The sequence below is a fragment of the Vanessa cardui genome, chromosome 19, assembly GCF_905220365.1.
Source record: "Vanessa cardui chromosome 19, ilVanCard2.1, whole genome shotgun sequence".
In the NCBI taxonomy this organism is placed as follows: domain Eukaryota; kingdom Metazoa; phylum Arthropoda; class Insecta; order Lepidoptera; family Nymphalidae; genus Vanessa; species Vanessa cardui.
In genome coordinates, this window is record NC_061141.1 from 11,189,037 (window position 1) to 11,214,388 (window position 25,352).

Genomic DNA, 25,352 nt, shown 5'->3' on the forward strand with positions numbered 1-25,352 from the left:
GTATGTTCCAAACCTTCTCCTCAAAGGGAGAGGAGGCCTTTACCCCGGCAGTGGGAATTTACAGGCTGTTGTTATTGTTGTTGTGAATAAGATATTTATATATTAGGTAATACTTTACACTTGCGGCTTCGTCTGCTGATGTTGTAAGCGTAAGTTACTCCACATCCTTTGATAATGTATATGCAAATTTTCGCGATGACCTGAATAAACAAACGAACTAACTTTGCGATTTATTATGTTTTTGTTTTATGTCATAGCTGTAATAATATTGTGAGAATATTGTTGTGTGAATACAATGTTTTGAACGAAGTCTCTTGATGTTACTATTTTCATTTCAACACACATACAATATTCGGATTTTTATTGTTAATTAAATGTGCGTGTATTAAGGGTTCAGCATTATCCTTTTGTGATTGTTACTGGCTGCATTTAATACATATTTTGTTAAATTTCAACTGGCTGTCTAAAATACAACAGATAATATATACAAACTTTTTAATATAAAATATGGGAACTTAAAAAAAGTTATAAACAAAAAGATTATTGTTGCTATCTATATCTGTATGTATATTTATATCTGTTTATAAAATCAATATTATTATTATGATATTAATAATAGTTACTTTGGATACAAATCAAATATTAATAATGAAAAACAAAGTTCTGGTAAATTCTTTATTCATTCTCTCATAAAATTTAAAGCAATGACTTTCGATCCAAAAATTTTAAAACTATTATTATTATAATACAGTTCACACTATAAATATTTACATATATCTTAACACAAAAACTTTCTCCCTAAACTTAAAAAGCACGCTGTCGCTAAACTTGATATGTTATAACTATTCATTCACGAAAGTATCTAATTATTATTTTTTTAAATTATCATAACATTATATAAAACCTCCTTCTATTGAACTAATAAATAACTATAGTTTATTTCAATAGAATTTGTGCAATTTCAACAAATCAGAGAATTTCTTTAAATAACAGTGAGTATGGTAGTTTTATATTTATAACATGCGATTTGAAAAAAGAACTGCATTCGTCTTATTGATAATAATGTATACAAAGATAAATATTTCAAATAAATATACCACTGCTAGTGCAGAACTTTGTTAGAAAAGGTTATTACACTTTTGATTTTGTTTATATCTGGTTCAAATTCTATTGAAATTGTCTATAAATACAATAATTTTAAATAACAATCATGATGGAAAAAACATCCACGTGTCTATGCTACGGATATTATAAAAAGGTTAAAGCTTACAGAGCAGTAAATTCAGTTGAAAAAGTAGACAGTGGTGCTATCGCTGTGGTTTCCTTATTCGATTTTGAGTCAGCCTTCGCTCCAGGCAGTGACCAGGTCGAGCTTCCAGCAGCCGTCACTCTAGGTCCCATATTATCGTACGCTGATTTCAAAAAACAAGTTCTACTTCGTCTTGGCAAAGTAGCGCCCCCACCTAACAGGTCTGGATATTCCTCATTATGTCCAGTTACTTGCACTGATATAAAAATATTACCATATGGAGCTGGTATTGAAAATTCAGCTGGTGGTGGGGGAAACGAACCAGATGGTCCTTCGATTGTTATTTGAACAGGTTCCATACATCTCTGTGTATCTTCGCTTTCCATTGACATTGATCTGTCAAACATTTCGAAGCCGTACGACGACCCCATTTCAACACTTGTTCTATCGCAGCTGACTGCCAACGATGTGTCCAGTAATTTCTTCTCTTGATCTGTAAAACTCCTGCTCGGGGGAACATGTCGACGCCTTATCTTCCAACAAACACAGGCTGCTATGAATCCTGTGCTTGCCATAGCGAATACAGCTCCGATAGCTATAAAAAATTTCGAATAGTCTGGCGCACTTCTCGCAGTAGCTGTTCTTGCTTTAGGTAAGAATAAGGTAAGATAAGCACTAGATTCGCCCGCTGAACTTTTGGCGTGACAGCGCCACTCTCCTGCTAAGTCACTCGTAACATTACTCACTGTCACGTTAAACCACTGTGCGCTTTTATTTATAAAGTCATTAAGATCCTCATTAAAGTGTTCTATAGAATAATTAAAAAGAAAAATTTCACTATCACTATTAGTCTTATTTGTAACTATCGTGTGACGGAAAGACCACGTGACACTTGGTGTAGGATCACCTCGGACAAAGCACCCGAATGCAATATCAGCTCCCGTTTCAGTTCTGATCACGGATGGACTTGTTATGACAGAGGGGGGACATACCATATCTTCGTCTTTTATATCTAACCATGATAAATGTGCTTTATTCTCTGGACCGGCACAAAAAACTTCTTCGTTTCCAAGATTGCTATTTAGAAACCATTCGTGAAATTTTCTTAATCTACAATCGCAGTACCATGGGTTATCTGAGAGCGTTAAAGTTTTTAACACGGGTAGGTTGAATGTGTCCTGGTGTAAATATGAAAGTAAATTTTGATGTACTTGGACAGTTTCCAGCGCCCGCAAATTCACAAAGGCGAAAGGGTGAACTTTGCGGAGTCGGCATCTCGAAAGTTCTAGTTTCTTTAAATGTTGTAAGGGTGGGAATTGCTGTGCGACTAATTTACTTAAAGGGTTGTCGTTAAGGACTAAAAGCCTCAAACGTTCGTTTCCTTTGAAAGTGTTAGGTGAAAGTTCTGTGAGGAAGTTCCTTGAAAGATCTAATTCTATCAAAATGCGAAGTTCGTTGAAGGCGTTTTGATGCAAGTAGCGTAGATTTGTGGAGCTGAGGTTCAGTCGTTGTAAGTTTAGTAGTTCTATGCTTGCGAAAGCGTCTTCCTGGAGTTCGTTTAACGGGTTCCCGTGTAAATCTAATACTTGTATATCTGTTGCTAATCGAGGTATCTGGGTCAGACCTGATGTTATGCATGACGCAGTTTTCTTGCCGGAGGACCATTTGCAGTGACATTCTCTGATGTGGCCGCAACTTAGCCAGTCGCTTCCTGAAGGTCTGATGAGAACGATCAGGATTGCGCACAACAGTGCACGAATGCCCATTTCATATCAGATTCGGGGTTGTTTTACCTGAAAATAAATAAGACAAAAATTAAAACATTTATTTATTGTTTTAAACGTCCAGTCTTTTTTTTTAATTGATGAGTCAATACAATAAAGTTTAAAGTGTAATTGTAGTACAGTTGGTTTGTCAATGTTTTGAAACGTACTGATATTTATGTTCCCAAAAGTTTTATTCTGAAGTATCATTGTTTGTGAATGAACAGAATCGATATATTAAAATAACATGACCGCTGTCTGTTGGCAGCAATAAAATTTGTCCGCAAAATATATCAACTGTTGCTTTTCGTTTATTTGCCTTTGAAATTAATTGCTTTAAATTATATTTGAAAAATAAACGGAAAGTAATTAAGTTGCTTTCAGGCAATTAAACTTCGTTTACCTATATTAATTTTGTACCTGTTCGCAAATATATTTATATATCTATTTTTCATTATCTTTTAATAAGTAATCCATGTCAATGATTGTATTTGAACGAATGGGTCAATTATTTTTAGCCTCTTATTCAGCTTTTATTTATAGTAATTTTTATACAATTCGAACTTCAAATTTTTGTAAAGTAAAGTAACAACTGAAAATTTCCCACTGCTGGGATAAGGCCTCTTCCATTAAGGACATGGTTTGGAACATGGAATATGTTCCAATGCGGGTTGGTAGAATGCACGTGTGGCAGAATTTCTCACTGCTGTTCTAAGGCCTGTTGAGCATGCTGCCCCAATAGGGATTGGTGGATACACATGTAGCCGAATTTCATTGAAATTAGACACATGCAGGTTTCCTCACGATGTTTTCCTTCATGATCGCCGCGCATGAGATGAATTATAAACACAAATTAAGCTCATATATGTAGTGGTGCTTGCCTGGGCTTTAACCCGCAATCATCGGTTGATATGCACATGTTCTAACCACTGGGCCAACTCAGCTCTTCAAATTTATGATCAAAAGTATTTATGTAGCGATTAATATAAATGTTTGTTCCGCATAAAGTAATCAGAAGTTGTTTTTGATATTAAAGGTCTTATTTCGAAATAAGGTCAATAGAGTAACAAATTTGGCAATTAAATGTAATTCAAATGGATTTCATTTTATATATTTACTGTATAGATTTTACTAAAAATTAAATTTATGCTCAAAATATTGTAAACAATGTTCACGATGAGGACTTTTATGTACGTTAAATACTTACAAATTTAGTATAGAACAGATAATCTACTAGAAGTGGCATTACAATTTTTCATGCAAAAGTTTTCTCTTTCAATTTATTTAATTATTGAATACTCTGTATAGAATCGAGTAAATATAATAATTTACCTGTGAAAAGACGAAAAATTATAATAATAATAATAGCCTTATAAGCCTAAAATAGTCAATTCTTTAAGCAGTTATGATCAACAGCTATGAAAAAATACAATATAAAAGAAAAAATGAATTTTAAGATAAGCAGGGGGCGAATCTAATAACAAAATGTATTTTTTTCGTAATCGTATTAAATCTTAGCTACTCTTCAGCTGAGAAATACTTTTGGGAAGAATACTCGAAGTCGGATGAAAATTGAATGGGGAATATATCGTAATCATTTTAGTTATAAAACACTTAATAGAATAAATCCCCTCAGTGCAAGTCTTGAAGAATTCACCGTGTTAAAGATACGCTATTTGGATAAATTTATTTTTATTTATTTGAATGGCACATCAACAGTACATACATTAAACACTACATTTAAAACTGAGCATCCTGTGCATTTTGACACGTTCTGCAGTGACCTACGATTCTTTGTAAAGAATTAGAGTTTACTATGAAATAATACATCCAATTTCAGATAATCTTATTGTTTAAATAAACAAGGTTTTATATAAAAAGTAATACATGGTAATATTATATAACGCGATGCCATATCTGACACATTTTGTGATCACGGGCCTTCGACATAGATGTTCAAAGTTTGCACCTTGTGCTCTATAATTAATAGCGACCACTTCACTCTGTATCTCGATGACCTATCTCCTGAGTGCTGTAGGCTACGGTTCGACAATGGGCGCTTTGAAGCGCTTTATTGTGTCAACTCGGAAGTTGCCCTAATTTGATTATGGAATAGGGATACGGTTTGTTTTAATGTGCTTTAAAATTTAATATTAATTTAATAAGTGCAAGATTCAAGTATATTCAAGAATAATTCTTTGCATTAGCAAATTATTTTTGGGTTACAAAACTATTTTGAAAAATGTTATATATGTAGGTAGGCGGACTGACAAATGGGCGAAACTTGGATAGTAAGTTGTTATGTGCCTAGTACCCGTAGCTTCACTAGTTCACTTATCCTCCAAAGTTTTTAACTGATAAGTGAGACGGGTTTGCACAAAGCCGAGCACAATATAAATAAAAATATAGAGATTACTAGTCGTAGACGAAATTAAGTCCAAAGGTGATAATGCAGTAAAAAAGCAGATGAACTTTTTATTTTTTGTATTGGTTACGGTCAGATGGAAATCTGACGTAAGATAATCCCACGCTTGCCATGTGCAGGCGTGGGATTTCGTGACGTTCAAAGACTAAGAGCTTTTACACATGAGTGCAACTTTTCTAAGTCCATAACTGAGAACTCAACGACAAAAATATTGATTGAGCCAATTTGAAATTTTAACCCCTGGGTTTAAATTTTGAATTGGCTCCTCAGATTCAGCTGTCTCATAAACCATTAGACAATTAAGTCTTTATCAGGTATACAATAATCGAATTGAAAAATTTTAAAGTAAACAGTCTAAACGTAGCCTAATAGCGATCGTACGTGTGGTAATGCTGTAATTACTGTGAACGCAGTACAAAGGAACATGGCGTTTGGGAACATTACAGAGATTTCTTATTGCGTTGGCTCTTATTTTACGATTCATTTTTATATATGTCACCGTAAGATTATAAAATTAGTAAGACTACAATCTGATGAGACGGATTGTAATCTGTCAAATAGCGTGCGACATGCATCCGTTCTACGCCAGTTCACAATTTGACTGCTTCCCGTCGACAGATTAGGTATGTCGAAAAATAATACGTTAAATTTCAATCATATTTTACAATTCACAATATTTCGACAGATTATAATTTGTCTTGTCAGATTGTAATCTAACAAATTTTGTAATCTTACAGTGACATATATAATCAGCGCGTGGTATCTTCAACCAGGCCAAGAGAAATAGCGAATTATTTTATAGTATGAATTATTTTGCAGGATTTTAACATGAAACATTTTCTGTGTCATTTTAAAAGCACGTTTAAAGTCTTAGTATAAATAAATTGTATTTTGTAAATATTCCTGACGTCACTGAAAATGAACGCATCAAAGGTTTATAGCTGTTCGCATTTGCTTTACGATTTTTAAACTCGCATGTTTTTAAAAAGGAAACTAGTTTATTATATAATAAAAAATGTGACGTTCTCTTTTGCATATGAATATTGCCTGCTTAGTAAGGCTACATATTTCTTCGCAGAACCTGAAGTCTTGGGTTCAAACTCCAGTTAGATGGAAGAAAAGAGTTTTCTATTGAAAAAATCTAAATGTGCCCGTGCCTCGGAAAGCACGTAAAGTCATTAGTGCTGTACGTGAAATCTTTCTCATTGTGTTTAATAAGGATTACATGGATTGTTATTTAGATTTTATAAATCAAAAGTAACTTATACATATATTAAAGTAAATATGTGATGTTTCAGACTATAAGAGTCACAGTGTAACTATAGGCACAAGGGGCGTAATCATTTAATTCCTAATGTTGGAACACCTAATATAAGAAATGGTTAAATTATCTTATTTCGCCAACACCAATGGGCTGCGTGACATCTTAACATCAGCTGGCTCAATTGTAAGTCTGCCTACCTATTTTTATTTAAGAAGTACGTAGTAATGGTAACTCCGAATAACTATTTGCATAAAGATATGTACATTTATAAATAGTTTTCATTATACAACAAAATTCATCTCTCAATTGATTCAAACTTCGTACGTACAAGCAACCCAACTAAGTTAAAATTTCCCATGAGTGCAAAATGTCTGCATTAAATTATTTTAACTTTATTTTCGTTAAAAATTTCAAACTGGCCTCATACATAATTATGTTCATTTAATAAAATGTTTTCGTAAATTTAATTTATTAATAGATTTAATGGCGGCACTCAGTGAACGGTGCATATATTAGCCGAAAAACTCGCCTTGAAATTTGGACAAAGTTTATTTTTTAGTTTAAGGAAACTTAATGGTGAGGGAACTGCCACGTGTTTATTTACACCGAAAGTGACGTAACTCTAATAATCAAGAATTTGAGCGCCTGTCGTCAACTATTAAAAAAATGTATTCAAGTCTCGCATTGAAAAATATATTCAAACATTTTTATGGAAGCAATTCCAAGCACAAAATTCAATGGAGGAATCGAGAGGGTAACCAGGTTAGCCTGATAGTACATAAAAAAGACGGCGAGTTTTTTCCAAATGCTTCCTTTGTGTACGATTCAAGTCGTGCGTTTTAATGAAGGTTTACATGCTGGTGAAAACTGTGAGACACTTCCCAAATTCAACGGGACTTCAATAGTGCAGCGAAGAACACAAAGATGAGAATACTCCATCATCACACTACCCAGGAATGCGCAATTTATTTTATGTTTTAGCAAATTTAAAGGCTCCACTAAATTCAAATTTCAAAATGTTCCATTTTCAAATTATTTAACTGGTTAGTTATTAAGCTTTAATTACGTCTTATGTCTTGATGACCAAATTTAAATTTTCGAACTTAACAATAAATAACGTTTCATTTTAATTTTTATCACACCTCGTTTTGTTTGAAAATATATTATTTATTTTTAAAACTTTATTAACCAACAAAATTGACTGTGGAGTTTGAACAAAAGGCGGATTTAATGCCTGAAGGCTCTCTACCAATCAACCTTTCATAAAGGCGGTAGCTGTGACAACAACATAAAAAATACAGAACTTTTATTAATAAATTTAACACGTACACAATATAAATATATATTTGATGTAAATTTACAAACAAAATATTTGATACCAAAAGAGTGTAAAGAGCTGAAAAATAACAGCATATTAAGAGAAATTGGAAGTAAAATAAATAAATAAACACTCAAGCATTACTTTTCATTAAAATCTCTGACGATTTTTAAAAAATATTATTGGTGGCAAAATTTCTGATATTCAAAGGAACCTTTTTTAAACGACGTGAAAAGTGCAACATATAAAAAATAAAACCAGTGCAAAGACGGGCAACAGAATGTAGGAGCGATCATATCATGCAGACTACGATAACGATTGTCACACAGAAATCAGGAGAGATTAGAGAGATTAGATCAAAACAGAAATCAATCATCAGCTAGTTTTTTAAACTTTAACAATTTATACAAAATTAATTGCTTTAGTATGCAATGAAATTCACCATGTGTGTAGTCGGACTTAGGAAACATAAAGTTTTATTGAGTGCAGTACGTAAACAAACTAAGCAAATCACTAAGTTATTATCGCGCTGATGTAGGGTTGTGTTGTGGAAATAACTATTTAATTATATTCAATTTCCTACATAAGTGCATGATATATGAGTTATTTTATACAACCCTTGATTATATATGCCTTAATACTAGAACAGGATACAAATAATCGTTGATATGGCTATATGAGTTCGCTGTCCCAGAAAGGGTTAAGCTTATGAAATGAGATTATTATGATCGTCACACTTCATATACTTCATATAGTAAGTTTCTTGCCGGTTATCCTTGACAAAATATACTTTCAGAACCGATGGCTTCACTTAATAGTGTTGAAAGATTAATTTAAAGTGCTTTTCAAAACCTACTTGAAATAACTCTGTCTGTCAGCCAGTTTTTCACGACCAAACCGCCGAACTGAATTTGATGAAATTTGGTATGAAGCAAACTTGAACTCCACGAAAGGATATAGGTTATTTTTTTGCCTGACACATGACAACTAACGCCCTAAAACGCGTGCAAAGGCGCGGGCGACTATTATAGTATATTTTGATTATGATTTGTTTATATAGTTTGTTTGTATAGTTGAAAGACACTATGAACACCTACATATATTCATATATGTTTATAATTTATATACATATATTAACTACCTAAAATAAACGATAACTTACAATATGATACGATATTACAATGCGATACAACTTAGAATATTCCGAAGATAATCAATTTTGTTTTTGTTTCATTGACGTGATAATTAATTTCCAAATCCATCCCTATAACCCGAGAGCATTTGTTTGGCTGTGAAACGTCAACGATAAATTATAATAGATTACAATTGTTTATTTAAATAATTTCCATAACATTACATTATATTAACAGCCTGTAAAATTGCCAGTGTTAGGCTAGCGTATCTTCTCCCTTTGGCAAGGTTTGTATATTTCACCACGCTGTTCCAATGCAATGGTTGATACACTTGTGGCATAATTTCGTGGAAATTAGACACATATAGGTGTCTTCACGAGGTACTTGGTGGCAGGGTTTTATGCAAGCCCGCCTGGGTAGGTACTACCCACTCACCAGATATCCTACCGCTAACAACAGTACGCAGTATTGTTGTTAAAAAAAAGATTTTCCTTCACCGCCGAGCACGAGATGAATTATAAACACAAAGAACACTTAAAAATTCAGTGGTGCTTGCCTGGTTTGATCTCGCAATCATCTGTTAAGATGCGTTTTAGCTGGGCTATCTAGGTTCTAAATTTGAATATTTCAAATGAATCGAATTTCATGCAAATATGAACAAAATAACGGTCAACAGAAAACTTGAATTTTTAGCTAAACGGATGGGCTCCTGAACTTAATAATGATAAACCTATTTAGTGCAGTTTCGTTGAAATTTCAGAGTTCAGCAACGCAAACTAATTTCATTAGGGCGGACAGATAATATTATGCTGCATATATTATGGCCTAGTCGAGGGTCAGATTTCGCAATTAAGCTGTCTGCTTACAAGGCGTGATTAACCACGCCGTGCGGTTATTATAAGAGCTATATGAGCTATACATCCAAATACCATATATCATGCTAATATTCATATAGTATTTGCTACCCATTTCTTAATTTATTCCGTTCGTTTAAGTGCTAATCTTCTAATCTTTATATAGTATAAAACATAGTAGCTTACTGATGTCTGATAAACTCTGATTATTTTTGAGGTTTCTACAGTATCACTGTAGGAACGCAAAAAATGTGTTTCTTTACGATTGATATCGTAAAGAAACACATTTTTTGCGTTAACAACGCAAACGCAGGCTGAACCCTAGGAATGAAGATAATGTATTACAGAATTGTACACGTTAAAAAAGTTTACAAAAAGGTCCACAATTATATATGTATATATATGTCTTAGGGATAACACAAAATTATAATTTTTTATCTTTTGATTTTTACGAAAAATTATTACATATGCGAAACGATTTTAAGCAATACAACATTGATCCTTATCTAATTAAAATAGATTATGCATTTATTAAAGATCAATATAGTCCTTAACATAATGTAAATTAAATGATTATTTTCGAAGATATTACAGATTTAAAATGCAGGGACATAGGGTTTTGCATTGACTAACGACTAAAAAGCTGTAAACGTTGCAAGACATTCTGCAGTTTATTTAGTAGCAGTATTGCAACTGTGTGGAGCCGGGGCGGGTTGCTAGTTTTGTATAATAGTTAGTGCACCTGTCTCTACGCGGATTTATGTCACTACAATGATACAGTTCTCAACTAGTTGGATAATCTTCTACGATACAGCCGGTGTGACCAACAGCAGTCACTTAGAGATATCAATTGAGAGTATTACCATTATTAGTCTGTAAATATTTAATCGATGAATGTCGTTCGTTAATCCTATTAACGTTTGCATTATATTAAATGACAATTACAAATGCAGCTTACTTAAATATATCATCATTACATAGTATAAAACAAAGTAGCTTACCGCTGTCTGTCCCTATGTACGACATCTCTATAATCTTAGATGTTTAAAATTACGCAACGGATTTTGGTGCTGATTTTTATAACAGATAGAGTGATTCGACAGGATTTTTTAAGTATGTAATACATGAACAATATATTAAAAGTAACACTGATAATTTTAGAAATTTCTAACGTGGTATCGTAAATGAACAAATTCTGTAGTATATTTAGTATCAGCATTGCACCCGAAGCCGAGCCCGTATCTAGTTTATTATTAATATTATTGTAGTTAATCAACGAGCACTTAATATAAGACGCTGTTTATACTGGTGCTTTAAGTAAACCCAGAAGAACAGCCACCATACAGCCAACAAAAAGATAAAAACGACCCACTGAGTTTCTTTCGCCGGTTCTTCTCAGGTCAGGGTGTTTCTTTTTCCGAACCGGTGGTAGTGTTTATTTTGACCATCAATAAGTAAGTGTTCCACAGTGCTAAGTAAGCTTCCACATTGAATAATAATATAGTTGATTTTTGATTGATAATTGAAATATATAGTTTCTTCTAGGTAGAATATAATTTCCAAACCGGTGGTATTTAAAACAGTTGTTAAATGACGATTCCAAAATGCTTGTAAAAGACTATTTGAATAAAGTATATTTTGATTTCGATTTTTTGAACAACATTACTTGAGTTTGATGTCTCCGTTAGCTGTGGTACCCGGGCGTTTACCACCAAGCTAATGTATTATAATGTCTTAAGATTTCCTCCAATATAGCAGCGTTGTATGGTTTCGTTGTTCCTCAATTACCTCCGCTTGTGTTCTGACCTACACGAGACTGACTGGGTCAATACTACCCGTATCGAGTTACCGAGAAGTGTTTACGGTTAATTGGATAACGCGAGCCATCAATTTCAGTCCTAATGGCATTACGAGCGCACGGCCTACTCGTAAACTGACATAGCTTTATGAAGTCTTATGGAATCTTCATATGTACAGACGGCGATGGTGCGATAACCCATAAAGTTGGCAATTACGTCGTCATTGTACTGAATTTATAGGCCATTATTTTTATGAATGCTTATCTTTGTATTTAATTATATTGTTTTACTAGGAGAATATTTACAGTGTTCATTAATATTGAGGACTATGTATGTTTAATTAAATAGATGTTTAATTTATTATATATTAACATTCAAACTTAAACAGCCTGTAAATTTGTCACTGCTGGGCTAAGGCCTCTTTTCTCTTTGAGGAAAAGGTGTTGAGCATGCTGCCTCAATAGGGATTGGTGGATACATATGTGGCCTAATTTCATCGAATTAGACACATGCAGGTTTTTCAAGATGTTTCCTTTACCACTGAGCACGAGATGAATTACAAAACAAATTAAGCATATGAAAATTCTAATCTGGGCCATCTCGGTTAAATTTAGTATGTATAATTGTATCGAACACTGGTCACACATATATGAACAGATTTTTTTCAGAAAGGATGATTATTTTGGTATATTATGCTTATGTATATACGTTACCATTTTTGCTAGTTAGAAAAAATCTTATACTTGTTTATAACACATGAAGCTGAGTGAGTGTGGGTCTTACCAGTGCCTAGAATGCATGTTACTTCAGAATAATTCAGAATTCTTTATAAAAAAACAGCGGCTACTAATCCTCGTCTCTATAAATTAGCGGAGAATAATATTTTCTTTCTTTCCTGTTCCCTCGATTACTGTTGCGAAATATATTTTTTATGTTTTCAATTATTAAATATCTAAATGAGACTAATATATTCCATAAATTCCTTTTTTTTTTGGATAATAATTACTGTTAACTATATTGTGTCGAAGTACGCAATAGCCTCCGTTCGATAGGTTTATCGATCAACTAATTACATATACTATAGGTTCGAAATTTGATCGTAATTCATTGGTAACGAAAAAAAAATTAAACATGAACATAAGAGAAATGAGTTCAGCTGTATGTCATCTTGTCTATTTATAAATAAAAAAAAAAAACAAATGAAAAAAATGATTTATTTTTACTTTGATTGACTCATGTATGTGTAAACTATTTTGTTTCATATGAAATAACAATATATAAGTGTGTTTGTTCAGACATATCGTAGTCTGTGCCAGGGTTTTATTAATTTGATATTTTATTAAATTGTTCCCCGTTTTGGTAGGTACCACGCACTCATCAGATATTTTACCAACAAATAGAAGTACTCACTATTATTGTGTTCCGATTTGAATGGTGACTGAGCCAGTGTAACTACAGGCACAAAGGACAAAACATCTTAGTTCCCAAGGTTGTTGGCGCATTGGCAATTTAAGGAATGGTCAATATTTCTTACAGTGTCATTATCTGTGGGCGATAGTGACCACTAACCATCAGGTAATCCATTTGCAATCGTTCTGCAAAAATGATATCATAAAAAAATATGCATATAATGTTTGTTATATGAAAATATTAGCTTTTTGTTAATATTGCTGTAATGGTTAATATTTCTCACAGGGCGATGGTGACCACTTACCATTGGGTAACTCATTTACTCGTCCGCCAAAAATGATATTAGCTTTTGCACATCTTCTTCCTATGTACATTAACTTGCCAAATTTCATGCACCGTCGTCCGCGTAATATTAATGAGAATCAGGGGTACAAAGTGCTAGCAAACTGTTTGCATACACTTATGTATGTTGATAATTATTTGTTACAAAAATAAATGTATTTTATATGTTTTAAAGCAATTATCGTTTTGTATAATAATTTATATTAATATTATAAATGTGAAAGTAACCCTGTCTGTACGTCTATCTATCGCTCTTTCATGGCCAAACCATTGAACCGAATTTGATAAAATTTGGTGTGAGGCAAACTTGAACGACTAGGTAGGATATAGGCTATGTTTTTTGCCTAATACATGACAACGAACCCTATTAAATTCGAGCGAAGCCGCGTGCGACAACTAGTTTAAAGTAAAGCTTAATAATTTATTAATTTCTGGTGTGTGTCCTTTCTCTCACTTACCTGTAATCTATGAAAAGGGACGTAAGTTGGTAACAGGAAGACGGGGAAACGCGCGCTATTTGTTTTGACCAATGAGCGCGTGCTAGAGTTGGCCGTTAGGTACGATTCTATTTTCCAGGATAATTTAATGTTTATATTGCTTATCACCAGGTTGAGAAATCAGATATTACATATCAAACTCGACTGTATAGCTCGTTCTTTTGTATAATGTTTAGTGGATAGCTAATACGGCTACACATCACAAGCCTCTGAGTTTAAACTCGCAGCCAGGTGAATTAATATAATGTTAATTATTTTTATCATCAAGACTTCTGTATCATATTTTTTCTCGCTGGAGAAACGCATTACGCGTTTCCCCATGAAGCGGGGCGTATATGGGACTATCCGGTGCCCAGATCTGCGCCGTAGTACACTGGAATACCCACCAAAAAACCAGTTATATCATTTCCGTCTTTCAGCACCTCAAGATCGCTTAAGACTTCACCGCCAACTGAGTTTAGTCGTGTCAAAATGCCATGTCATTACCTCGGATTGGAGGAAGATTTGACATGAAAATTATCGAAATTTCCAGAACAGTTCGAACCGTGTTTAGTATGCATTTAGCGAAACATTAAATTTTGCATTGCAAATATGTACATCACGTAATGTTTCGAAACTTCATCGAGTGCGTTCGGAATTTACTATTTATAGCATTTGAAATTTGACTTGTCTATTGTTTTGTTACATAAATGGTATTGTCTAACAGTTTCAAATTATATTACTTGATTTTGCTCACACTAGAATATTTTATTAACAAAAGTTCTAGTGCATAGAGATGGTCCAATAGTTAGAACGCATGCATCTTAACCGATGAATACGGGTTCAAGCCCAGGCAAGCACCACAATATATATGTGCTTAATATGTGTTTATAATTCATCTCAAACACTGTGGTGAAGGAAAACATCGTGAGGAAACCTGCATGTGTCTAATTTCGTCGAAATTCTGCCACATGTGCATCCCACCAACTGGCATTGGAATACGCTCCAAACCCTCTCCTTAATGGAAGAGGAGGCCTTATCCCAGCAGTGGGAAATTTACAAGTTGTTACTTTTACTTATAAATATAACTAATATATATTTTATGCTGTGTTTTTGTTGTATGATTATGTTGTTTTTCAACCGACTTCCAAAAGGAGGAGATTATCAATTCGTCTGTACTTTTTTTTTTTTTTTTTTTTATGTTTGTTACCTCATAACTTTTCACTGGGTGGACCGATTTTGATAATTTTTTTTTGTTTGAAAGGTAGTGCTTCCCGTGGGGTCCCATTTTTTTTTTTTTTTTTTCGATGATGGTATCCATATGAAAACGACATAAGTCTTAAATTTGCATTATGTATATGCGCGACAAATAGGTGAATAACTGAAAATCACGTTAACCAATTTTGATAATTCTTTTTTATTATAAAATATATACTTCAAGGGTAATTTGGTGAAAGTTTGGTAAGGTTCTGAGCACAGGATCCATGACAAAGTAACGGAACGGAAGGGAACGGAACAATTCTGAGGAGCACGTTAGCGATACTCGGTCGAATCTTTTATTTATAGGTTATTTGGATATTTGAGTCACCTTCCGTAATGTGGTTATGTTTATGTAATTATCATAGTCGAATATTATAATCAACTAGCTACCCACCCTGGCTTCGCACGGGTGCAATACTGATACTAAATATACTACAGAATTTGTTTATATACGACATCACATCGCAAACTTCTAAAATTATCAGTGTTTCTTTACTATATTGTTCATGTATTATATACACAAACGTTCCCCTTGAATCACACTATCTTTTAAAAAAAACCGCATCAAAATCCGTTGCGTAGATTTAAAGATATAGGGACAGAGAAAGCCACTTTGTTTTATACTATGTAGTGATGGAACTCCTATACGGCTCGCAGTTAGGGTGCGATATGGGGCAGAATTTCTTACTATCTTTAATCAAGTTTTGTGTATGTGATGTGATGTCATATGATGTACGAAATATAGTTGGTCTTTTTCAAAGTTTTTTTGCTGAGTTCGATTACAGCTCTTTCGAGGGATCCTTGTAGTTTACGCCGCGTGACGTATTAAATCCGCATTTTCGAAAGTCTATTTTTGCTTTATTCGCAAGTTTCCTTTGAAATTGTCCTCGAAGTAGTTTCTGATTCATATAAACGGAACGCTTAATCTATCCATATTAAGAAAAATTAGTTAGTCAACATCAGCTTCACTTAAAATCAAAAAATAAATAAAATTTTAACAAAAAGAAAAACCGACTTCAAACAAAACACTATTTTAAAACAAATGAATATGCACGAAAAAGTAATAAAAATAATTGCGTATTCAACATATTTTTTAGAGTCTTCCTAAGTTGAATGAAATGAAAAATATTAGACTACTTAAAAGTCGATTAACGATTATATAATGTAGTTATAATGTAGTTATAATTATAGAAGTCGGTTTTTCTTTTTGTTAAAATTTTATTCTCTTTCATCATTTAAAAGTTCAAAGTATTATTTCTTGATTTAAAATAATTAGTTGCCCCTTAAGAAAGTACTGTAATATTTCCAATACTTTGATGTTTAGAATTACATACTTGTTATATCAGGTTGGCTTTCTGAATAAAATTTGACAGTAAGTTATGTATAAATGTGTATATTATTTTTATTTTATTTTTAGTTAAATAAGATAAACTTTGGGATATGAATATACAAAATTACATATATCTGCTGAGTTTTCACTGGTAATAAAATCATTATTACTCTGTATTTATGTGTGCGTATCTATGATAGAATAAATCTACGTACAAATTAAAAGAATTTTATCACAAACCGATGAATGGTTTAGGTTGACAATGAAAGATATAACAAGTTTATTTATCATGTTCAGATCTATATTACTATACATAGTAATCTTTTATACGCAAACGTCAGTGTGTAAATTATTCTTAATTCTATTTATTCTAAAATAAGTTACTACTTAATTAACTTGAAATATTATCTTATTGTATAACCATAACATAATGTATATTATGCCTTACGTAAAGCCTTATATTTTGCAGAAAATAATAATTAATAATGAAATGTATTATTTTATTCGCAAAAGTTACTAACATAATATTTATGTACGCTAATCGAGCACTCAACAATAGCGACTATTGTCTCGTGTTAATATATTTAATTTAATAAATGGTCTCGCGTCAAGTGCTAACAAAAGTCTACCTTCATTTCTTTTCAGTCGGCTTCACTTCATGCTTTCATAATTTAAATGAATAAACAGCTAAGTTTTTAGTTCTCTAGAAAGCGCGAAATGAATAGTTATTTACAAAGTTCATAGTTCAAGTAGTGCTTTTAATATTAAGAGGCGTTCGTCGAGTTTAAAAATATGCTTACATCAAGGTGAATTTATTTTTCTGTTTGAATAACATACTTAACGTGAGTAATGTGCTTTAGCACTTATTCGTGTAATGGTTAATAATGTACTCTCTGTTGGTGTAGTGGTTTGAATTACGTTCGTTGTCTTCAGTTCGAATACTGTTGCAATAAGAGATCACAAAATTTAAACTAAAACAAAAGTCATGAGTAATTTATCCGAATACCTAAGGTTGATTTATAGTGACAGTTTCCATAGCAACAGCTATTTCTAGTTGAATTACAATCTGGGCAAAAATAAACCCCATCACCAGTCACTCCTCCCACCTTAAATTTGAAGTTCAAGATAAATAAATTAACTTTTCTTTGTTTAAATAATAAAACTAACTTATGTTTAAAGTGTCAGCTTTTGAAAGTCAATAGTTTAGACTGTGCATTTTTAGTTAGATATTAGAAATTGACAATAAATGACACATAAAATTGTACTAAGTTAAAGTAATTAATAAATACGGATAAATATTGTATAGGAGGCAATTTATAAAAATCTAATCAAATCAATTTTATTCAAGAAAACTTCACAATGAAGCGTTTCTGAATCGTCGATATTTAAATACTACCACCCTTTTGAAAAGCAGCCTCCAGCAAGAAGAAACGACAATAAAAGCATCTCAATAAATTCGTAATTCAAAAACAATAGATTACCGAATTGCGATAAGTCGTTCAATTTAAAAATCGATTTTTAAATCGTCCCTATAATGCGGCTAAAAGCGAGTTTATAACTTGGTTATAGCGTTGAAACATTACAGAATTAGTCGATGAAAAATTCTGCAGCTGATCAAGCGATTTGCAAGCACGTTCCTCACGATGAAGACTCCTTCAAACTTTCATCGCGTAAGTGTTCAAAACGACCTTCTTGATCACGTCGTCGTCCTTTCATAATACGTTTTACAAATTACGCGTTTCATACAAATTTAATTCTTGTTCGAGTGCTTTCTTTGGTAGACGGTTAGAGGTTATTATGACCGGAATTTTAAAGTTTCGGTAATCGAGGGTCGCTGTTAAAGTAATCTGAGTTTTTTAATAGTTGTCTGGTTCGTGATTTTCAGAAAATCGTTTGCACTTTGTGCACTTGTTTTGTCGAGATGGCCCAGTGGTTAGAACGCGTGCATCTTAACCGATGATTGCGGGTTCAAACCCAGGCAAGCACCTCTGTTTCATGTGCTTAATTTGTCTTTATAATTCCTCTCGTGCTCTGCGGTGAAGGAAAACATCGTGAGGAAACCTGCATGTGACAAATTTCATAGAAATTCTGCCACATTTGTATTCCACCAACCCGCATTGGAACAGCGTGGTGGAATATGTTCCAAACCTTCTCCTCAAAAGGAGAGGAGGCCTTTAGCGCAGCAGTGGGAATTTACAGGCTGTTGTTGTTTTTGTTGTTGTTTGCACTTGGTCATTTCTTAAATTGACGTTTTTGTTGTATGTGGCAATCGACATGGCAATAGCTAGAACGCGTGTATCTTAACCGATAATTATGAGTTCTAATCAATTGGACAACCTCCGTGGTCGAGTGGTGTGTAAATCGGTTTTCATGGGTATGCTACTCTGAGGTTCCAGGTTCGATTCCCGGCCGAGTCGATGTAGATTACCCTTAGTTTTCTGTTGTCTTGGGTCTGGGTATTTGTGGTACCATTGTTACTTCTGATTTTCCATAACACAAGTGCTTTAGCTAGCATTGGGATCAGTCTCATATTAATTTAATAAAATTTTCTTAAATAAAATTTGTTTATAATTTATCTCATGCTTTACCGCCGAAAGAAAAACATCGTGAGGAACTTTATGTGTGTTTAATATCAACGAAATTTTGCCACATGTGTAATCACCAACTCGCATTGTAGCTTTCTCCTCAAACCCAGCAGTAAGTAATTTATATGAACAGCCTTACTGGTGTCTCAGTTCAATGGTTTGACTCTGAAGTAGCAGAGTTATTTTCGCTTTTATAGCAATAGTATAAATAGCTTAGTTATTATAAACCGTTAAGAACTTTTGTATGTATCTCTAATGTATTATGTATTTTAAAATCATAATTGGAATTTGCAATAACAATGGAAGTAATTTTATTAATTTACGTCAATTTTAAGTAAAGTCTGAACATTTTTTTTCCTAAAGTGCGAGCTTATATGTTAAATATAAAATGAACAGACTATGTCTGCATCTTCTGAGCCATTTACTCAAGGATATTCATATTTACATGGCCGTTGCATAATACATTAAAATTATCATAAAGTAGGCGCTGCATAAGTGTATGCTGAATGTGAAACTATCCTAATATAAAATACGAGTACATCTCCATATGCAAAGTTCATACGGATGTAGTTGTGAATATATCATATATAAAAATATATCTTGATAACTTTGAGAAATCGACGACGGTATTGTATCACAAAGAAGGTTATGTATATTTAATTCATGTGTATTACTCATTGCTTGTTTTTATTTCCAAACAAATCGAACAAGCCATACAAAAGCCGCATTGGATGTGCAATAATTCATATTTCACATAATACGTGGTATTAAGACTATGTATCATTATTTATATATATTATTACTTCATCAAAAGTATAACACCTCGCCTCATTGCCTCTAATGGAGACAAGAGGCTGGTTCGTTTTTTGCCCAGAGGATCGGAATTGCGATTCAACGGGGAAATGCTGTTAGCATTCTTGCCACCATTCCACGCCACATTTTTTAGTTCATATTTGTATATATTTAAGCATTTAATCTTTATTAAATAATATATAAGACTATGTTATTAGATGTTATTGAATGAATAATTCTGTGTTGAATTAAGATATTCGTAAATGGTTGAATGATAGTCTAGCACCAATTGCACTCATGGACCTTCCTGTTACACACTTCCACACCTTTTTACAGATCACAGCCACAGATAACATAAACGCAAAGTAAAAATGTTACATAACAAAAAGTAACAATCAAGGAGGACGCAGTACTTGAGAAGCTTCCCTACTTCAAATAGACCTCGACTGGAGATATTTATGCCATCCAATTTATTGTATCTTTAACTATGCATCGTAGCAACTTATATTCCTTTTAACCGATATATATGATACATACATATATACATTTTTTTAAAGTTAACAGCCTGGAAATTTCAAACTGCTAGACTAAGGAATCTTAACTCTTTAAAGAGTGAGTGAAAGGGTTTGGAGCATATTCCACTAGGCTACTCCAATGTGAGTTGGTAGATACACGTGTAGCCGAATTCCGTTGAAGACACATGCGGGTTTTCTCAAACTGTTTTCCTTACCATGAACACGAGATGATTTATAAACACAAATTAAACATATGAAAATTCTGCATTCATGTAAGCGACTTTGTTTATACTATGTAATGAAAATTGATGACGATAATGCAGCAGAACCTGATATCCTAACTTGGATAACGTAATTGGATTTGTCTACCAATAAAATTATATCATATTATTATTAATAACTCAAATACATAATTAATAACACAGCTTATAAATAATATTTAGCCATAATTTTATACATATAATAAATATTATTAATTTAATTACATCTTCTGAACCACTTACGGAATTTCTGGTATAAAATCAAGCGCGCAGATACGGCAGTGCGGCTGGCGTCACGCCAAGTGCGAGCCGTGCTTTACCGTTAATATTGTTTTAGTCCAGAATCCGTTCGCCTATTGACGATAAGAATAAGAGATTATGGATATCCTTGTTTTAATTGAAATAATTATCTTTGAACATATACCAGTAAGATCAAAGAATTTTCATTTCTCTCAAGTTGAATGGAATATCTATATTGATAAATAAAAATTTTAACAAAAAGAAAAACCGACTTCAAACAAAACACTATTTTAAAACAAATGAATATGCACGAAAAAGTAATAAAAATAATTGCGTATTCAACATATTTTTTAGAGTCTTCCTAAGTTAAATGAAATGAAAAATTTTAGACTACTTAAAAGTCGATTAACGATTATATCATGTAGTTATAGTTATTGGTATATTTGGAGCCGGTGTCAGCCACGGTGCCCTTGTCCCAACAATCAAAAGAAAGAAACGATACGAGCCCCTTGATTGATCCAGTATATTATTGTGTAAAAAGTAATTTGTAAAAAACATATTTGTTAAAGTATTCTCGTATTGTTTTTTAATAGATATACTGTAGGGTTTTATTGGCTGACACCGACTCCAAATATAACAATAATTATAAATACATGATATAATCGTTAATCGACTTTTAAGTAGTCTAAAATTTTTCATTTCATTTAACTTAGGAAGACTCTAAAAAATATGTTGAATACGCAATTATTTTTATTACTTTTTCGTGCATATTCATTTGTTTTAAAATAGTGTTTTGTTTGAAGTCGGTTTTTCTTTTTGTTAAAATTTTTATTTATTTTTTGATTTTAAGTGAAGCTGATGTTGACTAACTAATTTTTTTTAATATGAATAGATTAAGCGTTCCGTTTTATGAGTCAGAAACTACTTCGAGGACAATTTCAAAGGAAACTTGCGAATAAAGCAAAAATAGACTTTCGAAAATGCGGATTTAATACGTCACGCGGCGTAAACTATAAGGATCCCTTGAAAGAGCTGTAATCGAACTCAGCAAACAACTTTGAAAAAGACCAACTATATTTCGTACATCATATGACATCACATCACACACACAAAATTTGATTAAAGATAGTAAGAAATTCTGCCCCATATCGCACCCTAACTGCGAGCCGTATAGGAGTTCCATCACTACATAGTATAAAACAAAGTCGCTTTCTCTGTCCCTATATCTTTAAATCTACGCCCCGGATTTTGATGCGGTTTTTTTTTAAAAGATAGTGTGATTCAAGGGGAAGGTTTGTGTATATAATACATGAACAATATAGTAAAGAAACACTGATAATTTTAGAAGTTTGCGATGTGATGTCGTAAATAAACAAATTCTTTAGTATATTTAGTATCAGTATTGCACCTGTGCGAAGCCGGGGTTGCTAGTTAGTTAGTTAGCTAGTTGATTACAATATTCGACTATGATAATTACATAAACATAACCACATTACGGAAGGTGACTCAAATATCCAAATAACCGAATTCGACTGAGTATCGCTAACGTGCTCCTCAGAATTGTTCCGTTCCCTTCCGTTCCGTTACTTTGTCATGGATCCTGTGCTCAGAACCTTACCAAACTTTCACCAAATTACCCTTGAAGTATATATTTTATAATAAAAAAAGAATTATCAAAATTGGTTAACGTGATTTTCAGTTATTCACCTATTTGTCGCGCATATACATAATGCAAAATTAAGACTTATGTCGTTTTCATATGGATACCATCATCGGAAAAAAAATGGGCCCCCACGGGAAGCACTACCTTTCAAACAAAAAAAAATTATCAAAATCGGTCCACCCAGTAAAAAGTTATGAGGTAACAAACATAAAAAAAAAATACAGACGAATTGATAACCTCCTCCTTTTGGAAGTCGGTTGAAAATATAACATAGTCTACTTTGTCGAAGTGTTGAAAAAACATATGTAAATAAGGCATATTATGCTGTCTTAAATTTTCGCGATTATTACACATTGAAATAAAACTAGTTATAACGGATTTGAATCGCGTATATTAATTATTTTTGACATCCCGACGTTATTGTGTCAGTCAATCAGTCTACCCGTGACCACGAACGCTGTAAAGTGCTCGAAACGTCGGAATGTCAAAAATAATTAATATACGCGATTCAAATCCGTTATAACTAGTTTTATTTCAATAAGGCATATTATTTGAACCGAGATGGCCCAGTATTTAGAACGCGTGCATCTTAACCGATGATTGTGGGTTCAAATCCAGACAATCACCACTGCATATTCATCTGCTCATTTGTCATTATAATTTATCTTGTGCTCGGCGGTGAAGGATAACAACCTGGAAACCTTCATGTCTCTGATTTATGCCACATGTGTAGTCCACCAACATACAGTGGAACAGCGTGGTGGAATATATTCCAAACCTTCTCCTCAAAGGGAGAGGAGACCTTAGCCTAGCAGTGAGAAATTTAAATGCTGTTGATGATACTAGCTTAATTTTAAGCAGGATATATTATATAAATATTATATACCTACAATTAACCTTGGTAACTAAGATGTTATGCGCCTTGTGCCTGTAGTTACACTGGCTCACTTAGTTGTGCATACATATGTACAAATGAACAATATATATAGATAAGTATGGTAAGTATATACTAAATATATTGTATATATCATACTGTTTATTTTAATTATTGATTACTTATTATAATTGAATATTTAAACCCTCTCTTGGCAGCTTTGTTCTATTTTAAGTCCTTTTAATAAAGATATAACCGTCCTTTGTACAAACCTTTGCAAAATTTATTTTTGTTTTTACATTTGTATAAACGATATTTGTTTTGTATCATGAAGTATAATCTATTCTTTAAATTATGAGATATAATATATATTAATATTATAAATGTGAAAGTAACTCTGTATGTCTGTCGCTACTTTAATACCAAACCAATGAGGCGAATTCGATGAAATTTGATGTGAAGCAAACTTGAAATTCAAGGAAGGACATAGGGTTCTTTATTACCTAACATATGGCAAACAAAAAAACGCGAGCTAAGTCGCGGGATACAATTCGTATTGAATATATATGTATAATCATATAAACAATGAGTCGAGATGGCCCAGTGGTTAGAATGCGTGCATCTTAACCGATGATTGCGGGTTCAAATCCAGGCAAGCACCGCTGATTCATGTGTTTAATTTGTCTTTATAATTCATCTCGTACTCGGCGATGAAGGAAAACATCGTGAGGAAACCTGCATGTGACAAATATCATAGAAATTCTGACACATGTGTATTCCACCAACCCGCATTGGAACAACGTGGTGGAATATGTTCCAAACCTTCTCCTCTAAGGGAGAGGAGGCATTTAGCCCAGCAGTGGGAATTTACAGGTTGTTGTTGTTGTTGTGTAAACAATGTTGACATGTAACGTCCGAATTTATTATTCATCAAACATTGTGTTGCATACGTTTAAATACTACCCTATAACACCATAACACTTAAGCCGCGTATATTTTAGTTTATGACGTCATCATTATTTATTTATCTGGTGCTTTTCATAAAAGATTTATTGTTACGTCTCCAGTTTACTAGAACATCATTGATTTTCCAATTTAATACGACGACTTAAATGCCAATAACATAAAAATCAATTTACTTCAAAATTATTTAATTTTTAAAAACATAATCTTGGTAATATAAATTTTAACTTCGTAAATAGAAATTATGGAGTGTTAAATTTCATTTAAATTAGTTCAATAATAAGTTGGCAGCTGAACTGACGGACGCCTTTACACCCCGCTTATCCTATTAAAGTTTAGTAACAGAATGAAATACGTAATTGTTGTGTCTAGTAAATTTTCACTTTAGAATTTTAATAGCAATTATAAAACTTAATTTTATTCAAAATGTATTTTTTTTTAATAATAAATAATCTCTGATCCCAATGTAAGTAGCTAAAACACTTGTGTTATGGAATATCAGAAGAAATGACGGTACAAACACCTAGACCTATGATAACATAGGTCGGGAATCGAACCCGGGACGTCGGAGTTGCGTACCCACGAAAACCGGTGTACACATAACTCGACCACGAAGGTCGACAATTATGTATAATATTTATTATTTTTATATAGATGGATTGGAGTGGGAAATAAGCCTTATTCTTATGTATATGAAGTATTTTCAATAATAGTACATTTCGTTTGACTGTATGCGAACGCAATAGTCTCAGAAACAATTATAAATATTTATATTATTTTTCACAAAAATATGATATTTATTCTCGATAATATTTAGACATGTAATTAATTAATAAT

The 25,352-nt window shown here is 32.8% G+C and overlaps 1 protein-coding gene across 1 annotated transcript in view; it reads right to left on the reverse strand.

Annotated features, from left to right (window-relative positions):
* Positions 1–744: 744 nt before the first annotated feature.
* LOC124537773 (leucine-rich repeat-containing protein 24-like) overlaps positions 745–25,352 on the reverse strand; it is a 57,570-nt gene continuing 32,962 nt past the window's right edge. The window contains exon 2 of the mRNA XM_047114661.1: positions 745–3,042. Coding sequence (XP_046970617.1) covers positions 1,267–3,015 — 1,749 coding nt within the window. The 5' untranslated portion in view covers positions 3,016–3,042 and the 3' untranslated portion in view covers positions 745–1,266. The remainder of the gene's footprint in view (positions 3,043–25,352) is intronic.